Genomic DNA, 18,536 nt, shown 5'->3' with positions numbered 1-18,536 from the left:
CGGGTCTGGTTAATGAAAGTGTTCCAAAACGCGACATTAATTCATTGACGACCTAATACTTAACAATATCAGTTCACAGTGTTGCTGTTAAGAGACACGGAAGAACGGAGTGTTTCCAAGATACAACTGGCTTTTATATATATCAGATAGCAGAATAATAATTTATTTATTTGTTTGTTTGTTATGAATTTCGCGCAAAGCTACACGAGTGCTACCTGCGCTAGCCGTTCCTAATTTAGCAGTGTAAGACTAGAGGGAAGGCAGCTCACCACTCACCGCCAACTCTTTGGCTACTCTTTTACCAGCGAATAATGAATAATAATTTATTAATAACTATAGTTTGATGTATAGAGAATCGGTTTGAGTATAAATAACAATAATCTGAACAAATCTGTACTATGGAGAGACGAAAATACAAAGATAACTAGAAGTTTTTATTCAAATATGTGTATCTTTGTGATTTATTTTTTATGTTCTTATGCTTAACTGCATGAATAGTAAGTTTATCCGAAGAGCCTGTGATCTATGAAACGGGATCATCGCTGTTATATTAGTTTATTTCCTTAGTTATCAGTATTTTATTATGATTGACCAGAAATTTTCTGGACTGTTTTTCTCGTTTCTGCCTATTGCATTATGACGATCATGATTTTTAACAGAATAAAAGTTAAATCAGTATATATACTTTCTACGTGTTAATGTTTGCATAAATGTTTTGAAAACTGAAACACATAGTTACTTGATCATAAACTCTTCATTTTCAGAGCTTGATTTTAATGATCGTCACATGAGATAATTTCAAATATAAATATTTAATTTAAAAATATCGTACTTTAGTGAAATACGTTCTATCAAATACTGTTTTTCCGTCTTACTATTTCTTAATATTAAGTATTATAACTCACAGTCATTGTAGAAAATATTTTATTCATACAAATGATCACACGATATCCAATTTACTTTACAATTTTGTAGCAAGTTACGTTGACAAAAACCTGCTGAACATTTTGAAAACAAACATAAAAAGCTCTCACAAAAGCAACCTTTATATGGTAAAAATTGATAAAACACAGAAAATGTACCCATACACACATATAATGTAGTTATGTATCATCTATGAAAACAGAATTCAATATGTTCAAACCTGCCCGATTGGCGACCTCTTCAAGAAACATAGACGACTAAAAGAGCTGAGCGAAAAAACAGCCGGTAAGCAGCAAACTATTTTTTTTCTGTTTTTATGTTCAAAATAAAAAGCAATAAGGATAATGTTCTCAAATAATTCACAATGTTTCACATCCAAGTTATATACTTTCGTAAAAATGGCTTAAATAAATCATGTTGTTTTACTTTAAAACTAGATGATAAACTTTGATAATGGAAAGTGATGTTTAATATAATTACGTTGGACTTTTAGAAGTAAACACAGATATAACTATAGTCTTTAGTTCTTACCATCTGAAGTTCACAGTTTACAGAATAACATTAACGAAGGACTAAAGATACATCTCACCAGTCAAACTACCGGTTTATATTCGTTCCATACCTTGACAGCGGAATCATATGTATTGAACTCTAAAGCATGTTTTTATCATTAAAATAATGCCATGCTGGTCAGCCATTCCTCAACGCAATGTAAAGTTGAATTTCACGTATCCGGAAGAATATTCAGACATCAGTTTGCCTTGTTAAATAAGACAGTTCTGTTTGGTCTATGTCGCAGAGCGGTCCGGTACATACAGGTCTAGATAGACTTTCCACAATTCGCTGCTTTCCACCAGGGGGCCAAGCATTTTCTTTTCTTAACAAACTATGTTCTTCTGTTGCCAAAGGGCTTGAATGGCAAGGCGAAACTTGCTGTTGTGTATTAGATATACATTATTGGCTTTATTCCTTTCAACAGAAAAGTATTTTCATCAGAAATAGATATAATGAAATACAATAAAACACGCCCTTTGTTTTATGAATAACCAGTTGATATGCTAAGTGTATGTAATGCAACCGTGCACCGTTGTTTGATATTACGATTTATCTTAATGCTACTGTTAAACAAGTCTTGAGAAATCCTGAAGGGAAATAAGCTTATAAGTTAATTATATTCAGATAAACCCAAATGAAATATCCTTTAATATAGACTTACAAGTTTTAGTAGATATCAATAATATAAATTAATGTTTTACAATAGTTACTAAGGTTTAGTTTGAAAATATTTGGTATCGTCAACCTGAACAGCAGCTTATGCAACACATAAATTAAGCAGACAGGTCAGAAACCTCCAAGATTAGGGTTAGCCTTTCCTAAGCTAGAGCTGCTGAACAAAGAGAGGGCGACTAATAGGTTGCTTTAACAGTCTACACAACTACTGTTAACAGAATAGCGGCCCATCACTTTTATAACATGTATACAGTAGAAAGTATGAAGCGTATTCAGAGGTGTATTACGAGCTCGAACCTTCGATCTTTCACTCGAAGCCCGGAATGCTTACTATAAGGTCATGTCAGGCCCTTTGTTTAAAATACTTCCCTGAATAATTGAATTTGTGATAGATTATATTGAAATATTTTTATTTAAATGTATTAAATGGCATAGTATTTTCTCAGTTGGACACCTTAATGTTTAACTCTTTACAGCCTTTACCAAAAATATATATTATTTCCAATCTTTTTGGCAAGAAGGATAGATAAACTGTAAATATGTTGTATTTTGATCTGGAATATTGCTAAAAAATACAAGAGTGTGTTAAACGTTTATTCAATTGGAATAGTAAAACTTTTACTAGAATTGTCAATGAAGAATGAAAGTAATTACCATTTCAAATTCTCGAGAACTAAAATTATCAGATTCTTTTCTCTCTTTTGGTGACCACAAATCTTCAACATGCGGATCATAATCGTCTTTCATGTCTTCGTAAGTACTAGAGTCCGGTAGTTGGTTATCTCCTGACAAATAAGTAAATAAAACATGATTGTTCAAATTTATAACTAACTACACTTTTTTATCTTTTACATTCAGTGCCACTGCTGTTTGAATCATAACCAAGTATGAAAAATAAACAGAGAACATAATTTTTGGTAATATATATAGACATAAACAATGATATATATTATGTACACAATTCAATTATTTATCATGTATTTATTGAATATAGTAATTTTGTTGTTAATTGCTAATAAACTTAAATTGAAAGCCTTTAACATGAACAAAAAATCAGTATTGTGTAGCCTTGGTCGGTATTAAGGTTACGTTCGACTTGAAAAGTTCAGGCTTCCTTTGGACCACTTCTTCCTTCTATGGTAATAGTATTTCTTACTGATAATGCGCTTCAGTACATTAACGGTTCGGGCATACCCTATGACAGTTTGTAGAGGTTTTTACACACACACTCGGACACCTTTTCCGGGGCTATGTCCTTGGATTTATTTCTAAGTATTTCATGTGATGTGAATTCTCTTAATCTTACTGTGTATACAGTCTCACACTTACAAAGCAATCAGTTTAATCTAAACTGTTTGTTTGTTTGTTGAATTTCGCACAAAGATACCCGAGGGCTACCTGTGCTAGCCGTTTGTAATTTATAAGTGACATACTAGAGGGAAGGCAGCTAGCTAACGAAAAGTGTTTGTTTGTTTTGTTTGAAGTTAAGCACAAAGCTACACAAAGGGCTATCTGTGCTTTGCCCACCACGGATATCGAAACCCGGTTTCCAACGTTGTAAGTCCGAGGACATTCTGCTGTGCCTCTGGGGGAGGTGGGGCTACGAAAAATGAGATTCATCATAACATTATAACTCTCCCACAGCTGAAAGGGGAGCATATTTGGTGATAAGATTCAGACACGCAAGTCGAGCGCCTTAAACATCAGGCCTTGCCAGCCCCAGATTGCGAGAGGAGCACCTTAACCACCAATTTATGCCAGGCCAATCTAAATTGAGAGAGCAGCAATATTTATATTTGATTGTCAGCTTACATTTGACAACTGTAAATACTATGCTTATGACTTCGGAAAACCTATGCAATCAACATCTTAACTACTGATTAGATATGAAACTACCACATATTTGTATTTTAGTAATATAACAGTGCTTTATCTTAAACTGTTTGCATACTTTTCAGTATATTACATGAGTCCTGAGCATGCATAAAACAAAATGTTTAATGTGTGCCAAACAATAATTATAATATTTAAAAGAATATGAATTAACAAATTGAAGATATCAATGTTAAGGAATCGAATATAAGTAATAAAACTGTTAAATATCATTCAGATAATAAGATAAATATATAACGGGAATTAAAAATTGTATGATGTAGTCAGTATACATAATATCAACCTATAGTCTTCAAACCCCTACCTGGAATAATGTCCGGGCACTTTTGTGAGGAGAAAGATGCAAAGTGCTTTTGAGCCTGGTCGTACTTGTTTGACCTACATTCGTTTCAATAGATAATTATCATTATACATACTTTTTTTTTATTCACAACAAATATTATTATGATATTTTGATGCTTATGTTAAAATTGCAAAATGCAATATGAAAATAGATATTATTATCTAACAACCATGTTTTGTAATTATGCAGGGTTTAGTATGTTATATTAAAACAATTTTGAATAAGCAAATCAGCATGTCACGTGACAACCACAGACGATATAATGTCTCATTGAACCAATATGTATCAGAACAACATTTTTTTTACATTATTTGAATTTTCGTATGTAGTGTGATGTCACAGAAAATGTATCTGATTTGGAAATGGTGTGTAACATCACTTTGCGACGCAAAATATTCATACAATTAAATCATAAATATGTATTCAAATCGGGTATTTAGAATTCCCAAGACAGGAATATTCCTTCTACTAAATGATATTGGAAAACAAAGAAATGTGAATAAATTTAAGGTACAAGAACCATCAAGAAACAGACCTGTTACATGTGTTACCCAACCCTGGTAAGTAAAGTATGATAGGAGAAAATCCACGTCCTGTTACATATGTTACCCAAACCTGGTAAGCAAAGTATAATAGGAGAAAATCCACGTCCTGTTACATGTGTTACCCAACCCTGGTAAGCAAAGTATAATAGGAGAAAATCCACGTCCTATTACATGTGTTACCCAACCCTGGTAAGCAAAGTATAATAGGAGAAAATCCGCGTCCTGTTACATGTGTTACCCAACCCTGGTAAGCAAAGTATAATAGGAGAAAATCCACGTCCTGTTACATGTGTTACCCAACCCTGGTAAGCAAAGTATAATAGGAGAAAATCCACGTCCTGTTACATGTGTTACCCAGCCCTGGTAAGCAAAGTATAATAGGAGCAAATCCACGTACACAAATTTCGGAAGCAAAAGTTGTTCACGAGTGCAGGCAACAGTATGCAACATAATCAAGAAGAATCTCGGTCTGAAAACAAGGACAACAGGGTAAAGATTCAACCAGATAATATTTCCAGTCTTACCTCTTGTTCAACAATTGTATACTTCAAGCAGCTGGAGATTATAAATGGCGTTCATTCTATTCCATACGAAGTCATACCAAGGAAGTCACCTGGATTTTGTGAGATCAGACTGTTGAAACGGACGTTCGGAAACCGTCAATCTTGTACACTAGAGAACATTTTAAAAACCATGTATGGGGGAGAAGTGTGGTTTCTGCATTACATCCTTACGATGGAGCCTTTTACAGTGGCAGCTACGATGCAGGGTTATTATCAAGATGCACGGTCGTCAGATAAGGCATGACCGAGCATGATGACATGGACCATAAAGACGTGTTGAGGCCCCAATATTTTAATATAGCTTACTAAACCTTCTGTATAATCTTCTTTATCAACAAGATTTTTGTCATAAATCAGGTTTTATTTTATAACAAAAAATTGCATTTAAAAATCTATACTTACTTTAGATCTCCTTCCTTTGAATGCTGTCCTATTGAAAATAAATGACATTGTTATAAAAGTATATTATATGATTATGTGGTGTGCATATATTATAATTATACTTGTATAACATTTTGCTGCGAATATTTTAAATATCTTAAAGAATAGATAATAAATCATCTTATGAAATGTTATCGGTAGTTTGAAACTAATTAAAGTTCGTTAAATGTTTTTGAAACGGAAGAATACATTAGCTCATATAGCTTTTTAACAGAAACTGAGCCTCTCAAAATAACTTGTCTGTTTTTAAGAAAAACATAAAGCATATTGTATTATAATCAATAATTTAATACTATGCAGGTGATTGTGACATTTCTCAGTTATACTGGTTAAACCGGTATACAAGATGTGAGGAAGTTACCTTTACTTATAGTTTTACAAAAATAATTGCTAATTCCAGGATTTTAGCTATTACATAATGAAATCCTTTTTTCTTTTTAGTTTTAACCTTTTTTACTGCAGATGCGTATTTATTTACGATAATGATTTTGATCTTAATGGTTATTTCCCAACACCTTGTTCAGCGGATAATTTGTGGACTTGTAGCACTAAAAATCGGATTTCTTACCCATGGCGGACAGAGCCCCTTTGTGCTTGAGAAAACAATAAATAGTTTTATTAAATGTTATTCCTATTTTTGAAAATTATAGTAAAGAGTCAAAGCTTTTGCTTGTTTTTAAACTCAAAGCTCCACAATAGGGTATCTGTGCTCTGCCCAACTTCGTTATCGAAACCCGATGTTTAGCGCTACAAGTCGTCAGATGTACCGCTGAGCCAATGGAGGAGCAGGAGAAGCAAAGAAGAACGATATTGTTATAGTTTGAATTATTTGTAAATGTATGATGTATCACGTGTAATTGGTGAAAAAAAAAAACATTAAAAGAATTAATTAATTAATGAGGTTGGAAATTATACACTATAAAATAAAATATTTAGAACGAACACAAAGTTTCATATATATCCCCTATTTAAGATACTATCTCAAAACTAAAACTCACTTATTTCATTTCACTCCGTTGATTTTCAAAGGTGTAGATGCAATTAACTTTATTAGGAGTTCACTTCAAGTACGTAAACATTCATGATTCAAAGACAACCTATATTGTAAATTGTTTCTGCTTGAACACTTTTTGAATCGTGAAAATTAAGTAAAGCCCAGGGAGTTTTCTCAACTTTCAAGTTTATCCTTTCATGCGTTGACTTTGACATCTTCGGAGGGTTAATCGCACTTTATAAAAACGATATTACATGCTCCTGAGTATTCAGAGAAAGTGATATCCAACTGATATCTGTAAAACGCACATTCTGGACATGTTATGCAAATAGTTGCAATGTACTACGACAGCAAAGGAAAACAAGAAAAGACAAATGAGCAAATATTATATTTTATTCACAATGAATGTGTCTTTACCTACTGGCCAGCTTCGGGTATTTGGTAGAACTCATCCTGCCTTTTTAGACAAAGAGAAGATTTCCCAAATACATCCACACGGGGAAAAGACAGGGCAAAGAATAATCACATTCGCACAGGACAGAAGCAAAAATAATGTTATACCATGCTTTCAAGTCAGACGTAGAGTTTCGAGTGCGGTATCTCACAATTCTTAGATTACCTGCTTTAACTGATTTTCCAAAAGAAAAAGGAGAGAACCCCTTATACATGTTTCTGTGTCAGAGAATTAAACTGGTATAAGCTTCCATGAGAGAGCTGTTGTTTTATATAACCCTTACCTAAGCAACAAGATTAGTACGTATTTATGACCTGAAGACATTTGGTTTACAAGGAGTCATTAACTACACGCAGAATATTTGCACGAAAATTTAGAAATAAATACCTAAATATAGCATACTAAAGATATATTCTAAACTGGTTTTGGAAAGATGAAATTTACAGTTGTTTCAACTGTGACAGTCAGTCATCGATTGCCCAATCTGATGATCATGATTAAAGTACTACTGCCTCACAACATAATGTCCGCTACAACAAGCCTCTGTAAAGAAGGCGAGGGCAGTCTTAAACTACACAACGTGAAAAACTTTTCATAGACACACCATTGTATATGATTGTTGACTTCAAAAATCATACTTAAGCAAATATATAAAAATCCACAGGTACGCAGCCAGTTGACTTTATGCTGTTAGAGAAGAAAGTATGAACATCAAATACACTCTCCGTTGCTAGAAGAAAACCACGCCATCTAGTATATCTCCTACATTTGGTTTCAGGACATTTTCCTGATAATAACTACAGCTCACGTTCACTTTACTATGCACTTTGTAAAGATAATTTTTTTCATTATACGAGAAACCTGCAGCAATCATAGAATCGACTATAATTTTTCTTTACGTTCTCTGTTTCATGCAGAAGAATAGTTCATATCGCCTTCTGAAAGGTAAACAATTGTGTTTTCGTCGAATCCATTCAGGTATACCCAAACCTCGTCAAATGCTATAACAAAATCCAACAAAAGTGTATTTTTCCTAAAATTTGTGTAGTTTGTTTTTCTCCCACCAGTGTATTTGAGGTCACCTTGGGAAATTATGAGTTATGCTTCTTTAAAAGAATATGAAGTCTGTGAAGTATCTTTTGAATTAGTTGAGTGGGTATGTAAAAATTATCTACGACCATTTTTTGTGTGGAAGAATTCCTTGAACGTCCGTAGTCTGTGAACAGTAGCGGCAGTCGATCGTGCGTGTTGCCAGGTGCTGTTTAAATAGTTTTACATTCTCATATGGCCATGCTTATCTTCTATTACAGATGCTTTCACTTGTTACAGAGATTTATTCTTAAAATTGAATTTTCTTAAGTTTTTGCAGCTATTTTGTTATACAAATATCATTCCTCGGAAAAGGATATCAATAATCCTCCACACATATTTTTGTCCGTAACGGATTGCACTGTCTAATGGTCACAAATCGCATTTGCGACGAAACACATCGTTGTAGCATATACAAGTAGCTTTTTTTTAAAGTGCAATGGATTAACTCTCTGTATTCATGAAATTATTCGAAAATAACACATCAATTTCATTCACTGTATATGTTTTTCAACGACATAAATTCTTCACTTTTGAAACGTTTTCTTTGATATTTTACATTAAACTGCCTATTATTAACGCTTGAAATTTCATAAAAATTTTATTTAATTATAATAAGTTAAATAACGAACTTAATGTATTAGCTGATTTTAAAATCATTATCTCATAAAAAAATAAATCTTAAAATTTTTGGTTTAGTTTTAACAAACGTGGCTTATTTAAAGATTAACTCGAAAAATAAATTTAATTGAGACATTACGTCAATTCATAGGTCCATGCTACTCAGTTAATGATTTTTATATTGTTTATATCCCATGCATAACCATCCATTCGTGTTATATTATAATTTTCAGTTTAATATTTAATATTACATGTAAAAATAGAATATTGGATATACGTATAACAGTTTCAGAGCAAATTATTTAAAGCACGGGTTTCCAGAAAATATAAAAAAAATTGTTTGTCTAACATAATGTTTTTCATAAATATGTTACTATTTACATATTCTTATTGAATACGCAACTTTTGTTATAGATTATTTTTCTAAAATCTTAGGCCTTTCAAAGTATTCTAAATTTTAAACCCAGTCATAGTTTTCTATGATACCTTAAACAATATACCATGAATATTTTAACTAGCACAAGTTAAAATATTGAAAGCAAATAGTCTTTAAGAAAAATATTATAATACTCATTAACGCCAAATGTAATATAAGTAATCTAATCTTTGATTCGTACGAAGATTCATTTTAAGAATTTATATACAGTTACCTTTGGAATTTTGGATTTTGCTCATACAAAATATTAGTGTTCGTGTATGTAGAAATGTCTGAAAAGGGGGAACCTCTTACCAAGAATATTTTCAATTGGTTCGCAGTAAGTGGTACTAAATTGGAGGCAAGGTGTTTCTATCATACAAAAAATGAATTATAGAATCTTGATACAAGAACATGAAATATAATTTATGGATCAATAGCTCACCGTGTGTTGTACGATACCTCAAAGTAAGGAATATTATGATGATCACTAAAATTAATCCACCGGTAACTCCAGTTAGGATGATAAGCACTGGGCTTACATTCACGTTCCACTGTATACCTGTCAAAAGTAGGGATAAAATAGTGTTTTAATATATCAGATTTAATAAAGCATTTTTTTAAATATATATATATAATTGTGTCACTAACGTGTAAAACAAAACACTAAAGGATAACTGTAACATTTTACTCTCAGTATTGTTTAGTAACAGTCAACAATGTGAAGTATATTTAACGAAATTTAAACGTATGTTCTATATCTGTATTATTCTGCTATTCACGTTTCAACAAATAGTGGATCGAACATAACCACTATAATTACACGTATTTTACGATTTCATTGTTATAATATCATTAATCGTAAAGTTATCAGTATTCATAACGAACAATACTTCGCAAAAGAATGAATAAAGCACATACTTTGTTCATTTAAACTGAATTGATAGCGGTGGTTTCATAAGAGCATTAGTTACGGCAACAAAAAAAAAGATAAAACAGTCATTCATCAAAACAAAGATCATAATTTGTTATTAATAAAATGACATAATAGGAAACATATGTGGTATTTTAAATGCATAGACTAAGTAACTGCTCTAGTCATGAACTTTCAAAACACATCTTACGAAACCTTTCAATCACAGAAGCATGTAACCAAATCATTTTTTCCTTTTTCAATATGTTAAGATACTTTTCATAAGTTAAGGAATTTCATGTTAGTGTATTTCCAGTTGATTCATAAAGCTTACCTAAGTACAGGTATACTTAAATTGTTACAAGTGTTGAAAAAATATGAAACTTTATAATATGTGTTAAAATCTCTAGTGCCTACGTCTAAAAGTGTCTTGTATACATACTAAGGTTATTGTTGTTGTTTATGATTAAGCACAAAGCTACACAAAGGGCTATCTGTGCTCTGCCCATCACGGATATCGACACCAAGTTTCTAGCGGCATAAGTCCGCAAACATACCGATGTGCCACTAGGGGGCTCAAAGTAATGAAACCCACGTCAGGGCACTTAAATATCTAGCTATCAAGTGCAAATATTTACGACTATAATTAAAATAATCTAAATGCGAGAAGATTACTTATGCACAAGAAAAATTATCAAAAACATTACTCATGAAATATGGAAGTCATTAGATGCCCCTGTAATTAAATAATGACAGCTTAGGTATAAGTACCAACGATTATTTCCCTATGGACCATTGTATGCAAAAAGTTATTTAATGAACAATTTGATTTGATAAAACATTTAAGTACAGTTATGCTGTTCGTTATGGGTCATAATTGACTGCACAAATTTATACAAGAAAAAAATAAATACTTGATCGTTCCTTAAAAAATAATGACCTTAAAAAGTAAAAACTGTTAAATTATATGGGTTTACTCAGAAAATAAAAGTAGAACCTTAATCTCAATTATCAAATAATTAAAAATCCTTCCTCTACGCAGGCATATTAAGGTGATAAAAGTAACTTCGTCATCATAGAAAAATTCAAACTTATCTTTATGAAGATTTATTAAAATTTTAAAGGTATCAACTTTAATCCGAGATAATTAAATTTAAAAAATAACCGTTTTCCCTCTTTGTGTAGGTTTACAAAGCTGTTAAAAGTAATACCATCATCAGAAAATAATGACAGTGAGAAATACCATTTTTTCTTTACATAAATTTAATAAGTTTATTGAATATAAAAAGTAAGTCCTAGATGATTAACGAAGGAAAGTCCAGGTTTTTATTGTATATAGGTGTATTAAGGTTAAGTTAGAAATTTGGAAAACAATTTACCTATGAAACTTAGAGTAACTAAATAAATGGAAATAGCTAAAGAAAGTTTAAAAGCAATATTCATAAATGTATTTGTATTTCATGGTGTATAGTAAAAATATCGAAATACTATTTTGGTATATTTTGCAAAAATAAGTATATATATATATATATATATATAATTAAAGAAAATATTATCTATACGTGTTTTCCAATCGTACTTCTACTTCCAAGTTTTTCATAAGTATTTCATATATATTTCTTTTTCTTTTTCAAAGTAATAGACACCACAACACTAATACTAATTCTGTACTTACAATAAACATTTTGAGATGTTCGTCTAACTTTTCTTTACTTAAATATAAATGCATATACATAAAACAAAACATTAATTCAAAAAATGAGCGCATTGTTAAATGGGGATGTTGCAATAAGAAACTTGTTTAATGAACTTTTTATACTATTAAAACTAATACAGTACATGTTACATATAAAATATATCGGTGTTAAACTACTTTACTTACTGATGCTTGATTTAGAGAGAACAATATCGATTTTAAAGCTTGCCAAAATTGTCTGGACACTTCTTATACGTTTGAAATTCTTCCATAGTATGTTATGAAAGAGAATTCAGTGAGTATAAATAACAAAAACTCGCAAAATAGGTATATTAGTAGTGTAGAAGTGTGTGCTAGATACCCAAACGTCGTGAATTAGGAGAGAGGTCGTAAGCTACGAGAATTGTGATAAATCAACAGGTAAACGATCGCAGTGATTTTTCATGTGAGAGCTATTGTACAAGATAGTGTTTAATAGTATCGAGAACTTTTAGAAAATCATTCGGATTAGGGGAAATTTCTATCAGAAAATAACAAATGTTCATTTGTTTAAATTGAGAAAATCACCACCAAAAATAATTTTAGAATGTCAAAGTGACTAAATCGAATACAAGACGCTTGAATAGGCTCCAACAATCAGATTTATCTTATGTGTTTTTCATAAATGTAAGTACAATGGAGATACTAGAATACGCAAACCGTATATCACCTCCAAGAATTCTCAGTACACACTGGTATAAATGGATTCATGTTAGTCATGACGTTCGATCGCGATGTTAATACAATAACGAAAGCTCTTTCATCAACTTTTAAAGTGATGATCAAATCTGAATCTGGATGGAAGCAGGGAAACAATTCAACTATGATACTTGATAGGTGTTATGACTTAAATTACTTTCTGTATGTTAAAAATATTACTTTCCTCTAAAGTGTCTGTGTGCCGAAATGCCTATAACAATTAACATGTTGCAGAGCTCATAAAGAAAGTTTTTAGTCAACAAGCCAGTTTGATTTTCAGTAGAATTGTACTGTTTAGCATATACTTCCGACTATTATCAGTTGGTGAAATATTTTTGAAGCAAATTGCACTTGATACTTGTCATAACGTAGATTGTGTCTCGCATAAAAGTAAGAGTTTTGGGGATATAATGGTGCTACATAATGAGGACTGTAATCACCATGAAACCCTTTGTGAGAGCAGGGCATGCTTGACAAGTTTCTGAAATGCTCCTGAAGAAAGCACGAAAACATTAGTTGTACGCAATATCATAATCAGCAAATATATAATTTGTTCTGATTTTATGGAACTTCTTTCAGGGTTATTTTTCATGACAATAATCTTTGACAAGATTATTATTCGTGGCACTATATATTTTTTTCTTTGAGTCACGAGGCCGCTTCCGACCATTGGAGCATCTTAGATGCTGATGCAACATCGGTGATTCTCGGGCAGATTTTACCTGGTGGCGCCCATCTCCACTCCAAGTAGCCGTCCCTAATTTAGCAGTGAAAATCTAAAGTAAAGGAGTTAGTCAACACCACCCACCGCCAAATCTCGGGATACTCCTTTACCAATGAATATTGGGATTGACCGACATATTATAGTTACGTTTCATCTATTACATTGGATGACTAAATATATGTGAGTTTGAAGTTATAGAAAAACTACTTGCAACACTGTGCACACTTAGACAGCTTACCAAAAAAATCAGCAAGCAATGATCTTAACGACTAACCTTTATGTGTTAGTGTTTCAGTTTCAAGAACGTGAAGGGTGTCTAATTTCAACACAACCGCTTGACTTTTTCCTTTACTGTTAACTGAAGAAACCTTGGCTGTATATGTTTTCCCTGATGATAGCCCATCGACCAGAAAAATAGGCTTCTTTGCTGTTATATTGACTAAAACAGCCTTGAGGTATTTATCATGAACCTCTATCATGAAATGTTGTTCAAGCCCTCCGTTGAAGCCTTCTAAGCATTCCACTCTGAAAGAAGATTCTGATTTGTTGACCACAGTACAATTTTGTGGAGGGTCTGGAACACCTGAAATATTAATGATATATTATGCGTAAAAAAATAAAAATCGCATTTTGTTAAACAGACAGACAGAAACAAAATTACAATAAAATGAAGTAAAGAATCCAAAGTGCTTTCATCCTACACCATTTAAGCATAAAGGTATTTTCTCAGATCAGATGCATTACTTTAACCAATTATAGAGAATTAAAGTAATGGTAAATAGCTTAAAAGTCGACAAAACACTGAATAGGATTATGGTTCTTTAGCTTCGGTGTTATATAAATTATTCAGATATATCTCAAACGGTTGATACAAAGACTCAAGTAAGACACACTCAATTGTTATATAATTAAAATTACTAAAGTCTTATTATGATGCTTGATCACATTTATTATTGTTTAAGGCACAATTATAAGATCTAAAGTTAATTATTTCAATACAATTTTCGTGAGATTATCCCTGGATAAATATACGATTTCTACAAAACATTCTTTTATAAGTGTATTACTGTTCAATGATAACCTCATGAAAACTTGCATAATTATTTTAATGTAAATTAAGTGAAACTTTATACTGATTTTTTTGTGTGTTCTGCCAACAGAAAGGATAATTTCATTCTATAAACCAAATACGATAATTATTTTAATGTCCTATACATTTTCTTGTGTGTATCGTTTGGAATCGTTTGTTTAATCGCAAAGTACATTTAGCTATTTTCATGCGCGCTTTCTTATTTTTAAAATACTTGAGCTTTAGCTAAAACTATACACTCGATCATGCGCATTCAATACATCTGAGACCAATGATATCTAAGCGTTAAGGGCAGTAACATTATAATAATTTGTTTATTTGTTGACCTGAATGACATCTTGTGAACACAGTGGGCTCATTCTAATAGTACACATATATAAATTCGAACCAAAGGTATAATAAAATGTGAACATGTGGATTTTGATAATTATTCTCAATCTTTTATAAGCAAACAATGAAAACCAATTAATAAATATCTAACGATGTGAAATTAGTTTCTTCTACTGTATGCCAAACTGTAGAATGAGCACATCATTCAGCACACGCAATTCAAAGTAGAAATTTAAAAGGGAAATGAAGTGAGAATGAACCATTCATAAATGTGATGATACTTTCAACTTAACTGCATTACTTGAATTTGTTGATTTTACTAATTCCAGCTATCTTTTGCTTATAGAACGATGATTGAAAATATATATATCATTAGATTATTCTTTAGTTATTTGTGAAATTAATGCACTTAATCTGAAATGTTTTATTTTATTTTAGTTTTTACGTTTAGAATGTGTGTTGTAAAACTGCTTACGATGCTTTACTTTCTTTGCTTCTTCGTACATCAGTAGAATGAATACTATTCGTGATATAGCAATAATTATCGGTAGATATACCGAGGAAGACAATGGGAAACAGCAATCCGTGATAACCAGAGGGCGCTACATCTATACCTGAATCCTTGAGCTAACGTGATAGATAGCCGAAAGAACCTATCCAATATTCGACATTATTACATGCTGTCGGATGGCTAATTTGACTTATAGCAATGGGAATACCTAAGGTCATTTGTGTATTGTCGTGCACCTGCTATGTTAATATATTTGGTAGATGCTATCGGAAAGGAAGCAGTCATGTTGAATATTGTCAGTTTCGTACAGCTGTCTATTACATTGGTATGGATCGTTGGCACGAAATGTGCCCATACGGTGCAAGTATAGTGTACTCTGGTGCCATTTCCATTGAACACGAATTCATATTCCCCACGGACTCGATATAATATTTAGAAAGAATTATTGCTCTGTGGCAAATAATACGGACTTTATTGATGTTCAAACACGACAAGCAACTTTATTATAAGAACTCGCCTTGTGAAGGAAGCAAGAAAAAGAGTAAATAATAAATTAAAAACGATTGGAGCTAATGCTTCTAAAAGCATGGTCATTTAACAGAAGATATGTCTAAGAAACAAACAAAAATTATTTTGTAACTTTTTAGTTGTAAATAGATGGCATTCCTCCGCAACATGTTATATATTATACGTCTGTGGTATTCTCACGTTCACTGATTTGTCTGCGAGCAATCGGGTATGAGTCACAGAATAACTGGGGTTTCATCAAAAAAATTTTGTGAAGAAAATCAGAGTTCTCTTTAGTTCGTCTAAGTTGGAACTAAAGAAAGAGACTAAACACAACGTAATACAAAATGAAATAATATATATTTCCAGCAAACAAATACTATCAACGTTTTAACTCGTGTGTATTTGGTGACAACTTTCCTTGATTGTGTTTAAACATCATCACATTATATTATTATAGGCTAAGAAAACATGGTATTATATACAGAAAACAATAATACCATTCTTCTGAGGTGCAGGCGCTATACACGTAACTAACAGTCACTCTCATTACAATACAATGAATTATATTTCCCTGGGTCATCGCCTGATTTGTCAGAAAAGAATATCACGGTTTATTTCTGTGCAACATGTTCTATGTTGCAGAAACCTTTTCCACAAAAAAGTAAATGTGACACCCTAGTTCAACCTAGTTCTGTGAGTCATTAGGACAATATAAACTTACTGGCTCCCTGCAATAAGAAAGCAAACAGTATGCACACAAAAATTTAAACATTTCTATAGTAAATAAGAAGATTGTAAACACATGGTATCCTTCCATACTACACATTTCTCCTTTCCATTTGCCCTGTGGCTAACCCAGCTATTCCTAAGTTTACAATTTAAAACCAATTAAAATATTTAGGTATTGGTCAAGCAATTTGGATAACTTTCTCTCACCCGTTCAAAACACTAGCTCTTTTATAGAAACAACTATAACTGAATATACAACTTTGTTTAGAAAACGTCATTACAAATTAAAGGACAATATTAGAATAAATTGAAATTGATAAATAGTGCAATCACCACTAAAAACAAATCAAAGCTTCAAGAACAACATTTGCAGAATACAAAACACACAAACCCTTGTAAACATAAATCTCATATTAAAATACGAAAAGCATAAAATACTAGAAAATTTCTAAAACAAGATGTGTTAAAATTACGTTGCAACCTAATCCTTTGTCATTAATGTGTAAAATAATTCCCTTAGAAAATGCATATAACAATATTAAAGAGGAAAAGTCAAGTAACGCATTCAAAAATACAAAATAAATGGTCTCTATACAATAATAAAAAATAACATTAAATTCTTACATAACTAAATTTTAAAAACCAATAATGTTTATCAAATGTCTGCATATACATACAAGCAGCCACAAGAATGTACATAAGTACATAAATACAATCCCTTCTCAGAAAAAGAAAATAAATGACAATGATAATACACAAAATAAATAAGGAATAACAACTACATGCATCTGTACAGTAAATATACAATAACATTGACACATACCCTACTTTACAATATTTACCCTAAATATACATGAAAACATAGAAAATAAAAATAAAATAATGCAATGGTGAGTTAAAAAGACATACAGCATATCCTCCAGGGCAGTGAGCCATGGTCTTCTGGCATATAACTTCTTCTCTGATCTTGCAAAAGTATTCTGAGTCTGTGCCAAATAATTCTTGAGGTGTTATATCTTTCTCATACTCTACCTGGCCAAATGCCAGATGTGCTCTTGGGTCTTGGAAACCACGAAGTATTTGGAGATAACTTAAAAATCTCCATATTAGAGAGCTTTCGGTATAGTCGCCCTCAATCTTTTACAGTAGCTTTTGGATTTGTCAATAAAAATTTGCCCCCCAGTGGCACAGCGGAATGTCTGCGGACTCACAACGCTAGAATACGGGTTTTGATACCTGTGGTGGGCAGAGCACAGATAGCCTATTGTGTAGCTTTGTGCTTAATTACAAACAGGCAATAAAATTAAACTTTACATCAAAAAGCTATATGAAAACAGAATAATCAAAGGGGTTAAGAAATTAATCATAAACATAATAATCTCAGGATTGAAATGTAAAATACACTGAATTCTGATCTGTCAAACTTTGGCTGAAACTGTAGGTAAAAATTTTTAATGGACTGTACTTAAATTTCCTTTAGAAATAGATGGTGAAAACTATTGATTCACATATATATTAGCTGTAGAGAATGTATAATTTTCACCTGTATATGCCCTTGTACCCTGGCTTCACAGGCTTCACAAAATTTCATGTTTTACTTACATCCAGCTACCCTTGACTCATCCGTATTCCTTTCATTACTGTTTGGCTGTTATACAAACAGGGCTCTGGGCCCATCAGGAAAGAAAAGGTTTGAGGAAAGACTGCAAACTCTTGTTCTTATGCAAGCAACCAAAACAGACCAGCTACCACACAGGCACTAACCTCAAACTTCTGACCATAA

The 18,536-nt window shown here is 32.0% G+C and overlaps 1 protein-coding gene across 3 annotated transcripts in view; it reads right to left on the bottom strand.

The window, feature by feature from the left end:
• Window positions 1–922: 922 nt before the first annotated feature.
• The window catches only part of LOC106475973 (nephrin-like), a 40,086-nt gene continuing 22,472 nt past the window's right edge, over window positions 923–18,536 (bottom strand). The window contains exons 7-12 of one of the 3 annotated variants that reach the window (XM_022381085.1): window positions 13,858–14,166; window positions 9,958–10,074; window positions 5,901–5,928; window positions 4,352–4,425; window positions 2,809–2,939; window positions 923–1,857 (exon numbers count right to left, since the gene is read on the bottom strand). In XM_022381085.1, coding sequence (XP_022236793.1) covers window positions 1,669–1,857; window positions 2,809–2,939; window positions 4,352–4,425; window positions 5,901–5,928; window positions 9,958–10,074; window positions 13,858–14,166 — 848 coding nt within the window. In that variant the 3' untranslated portion in view covers window positions 923–1,668. Of the gene's footprint in view, window positions 1,894–2,808; window positions 2,940–4,351; window positions 4,426–5,900; window positions 5,929–9,957; window positions 10,075–13,857; window positions 14,167–18,536 lie in introns of those variants that run through there. The other 2 variants (XM_022381089.1, XM_022381090.1) reach the window with 2 other exon arrangements.

Source organism: Limulus polyphemus, unplaced genomic scaffold, assembly GCF_000517525.1.
Source record: "Limulus polyphemus unplaced genomic scaffold, Limulus_polyphemus-2.1.2 Scaffold151, whole genome shotgun sequence".
Lineage (NCBI taxonomy): Eukaryota > Metazoa > Arthropoda > Merostomata > Xiphosura > Limulidae > Limulus > Limulus polyphemus.
The sequence above is the reverse complement of the archived record's forward strand: the minus strand, read 5'-3'. Positions and strand labels throughout refer to the sequence as shown.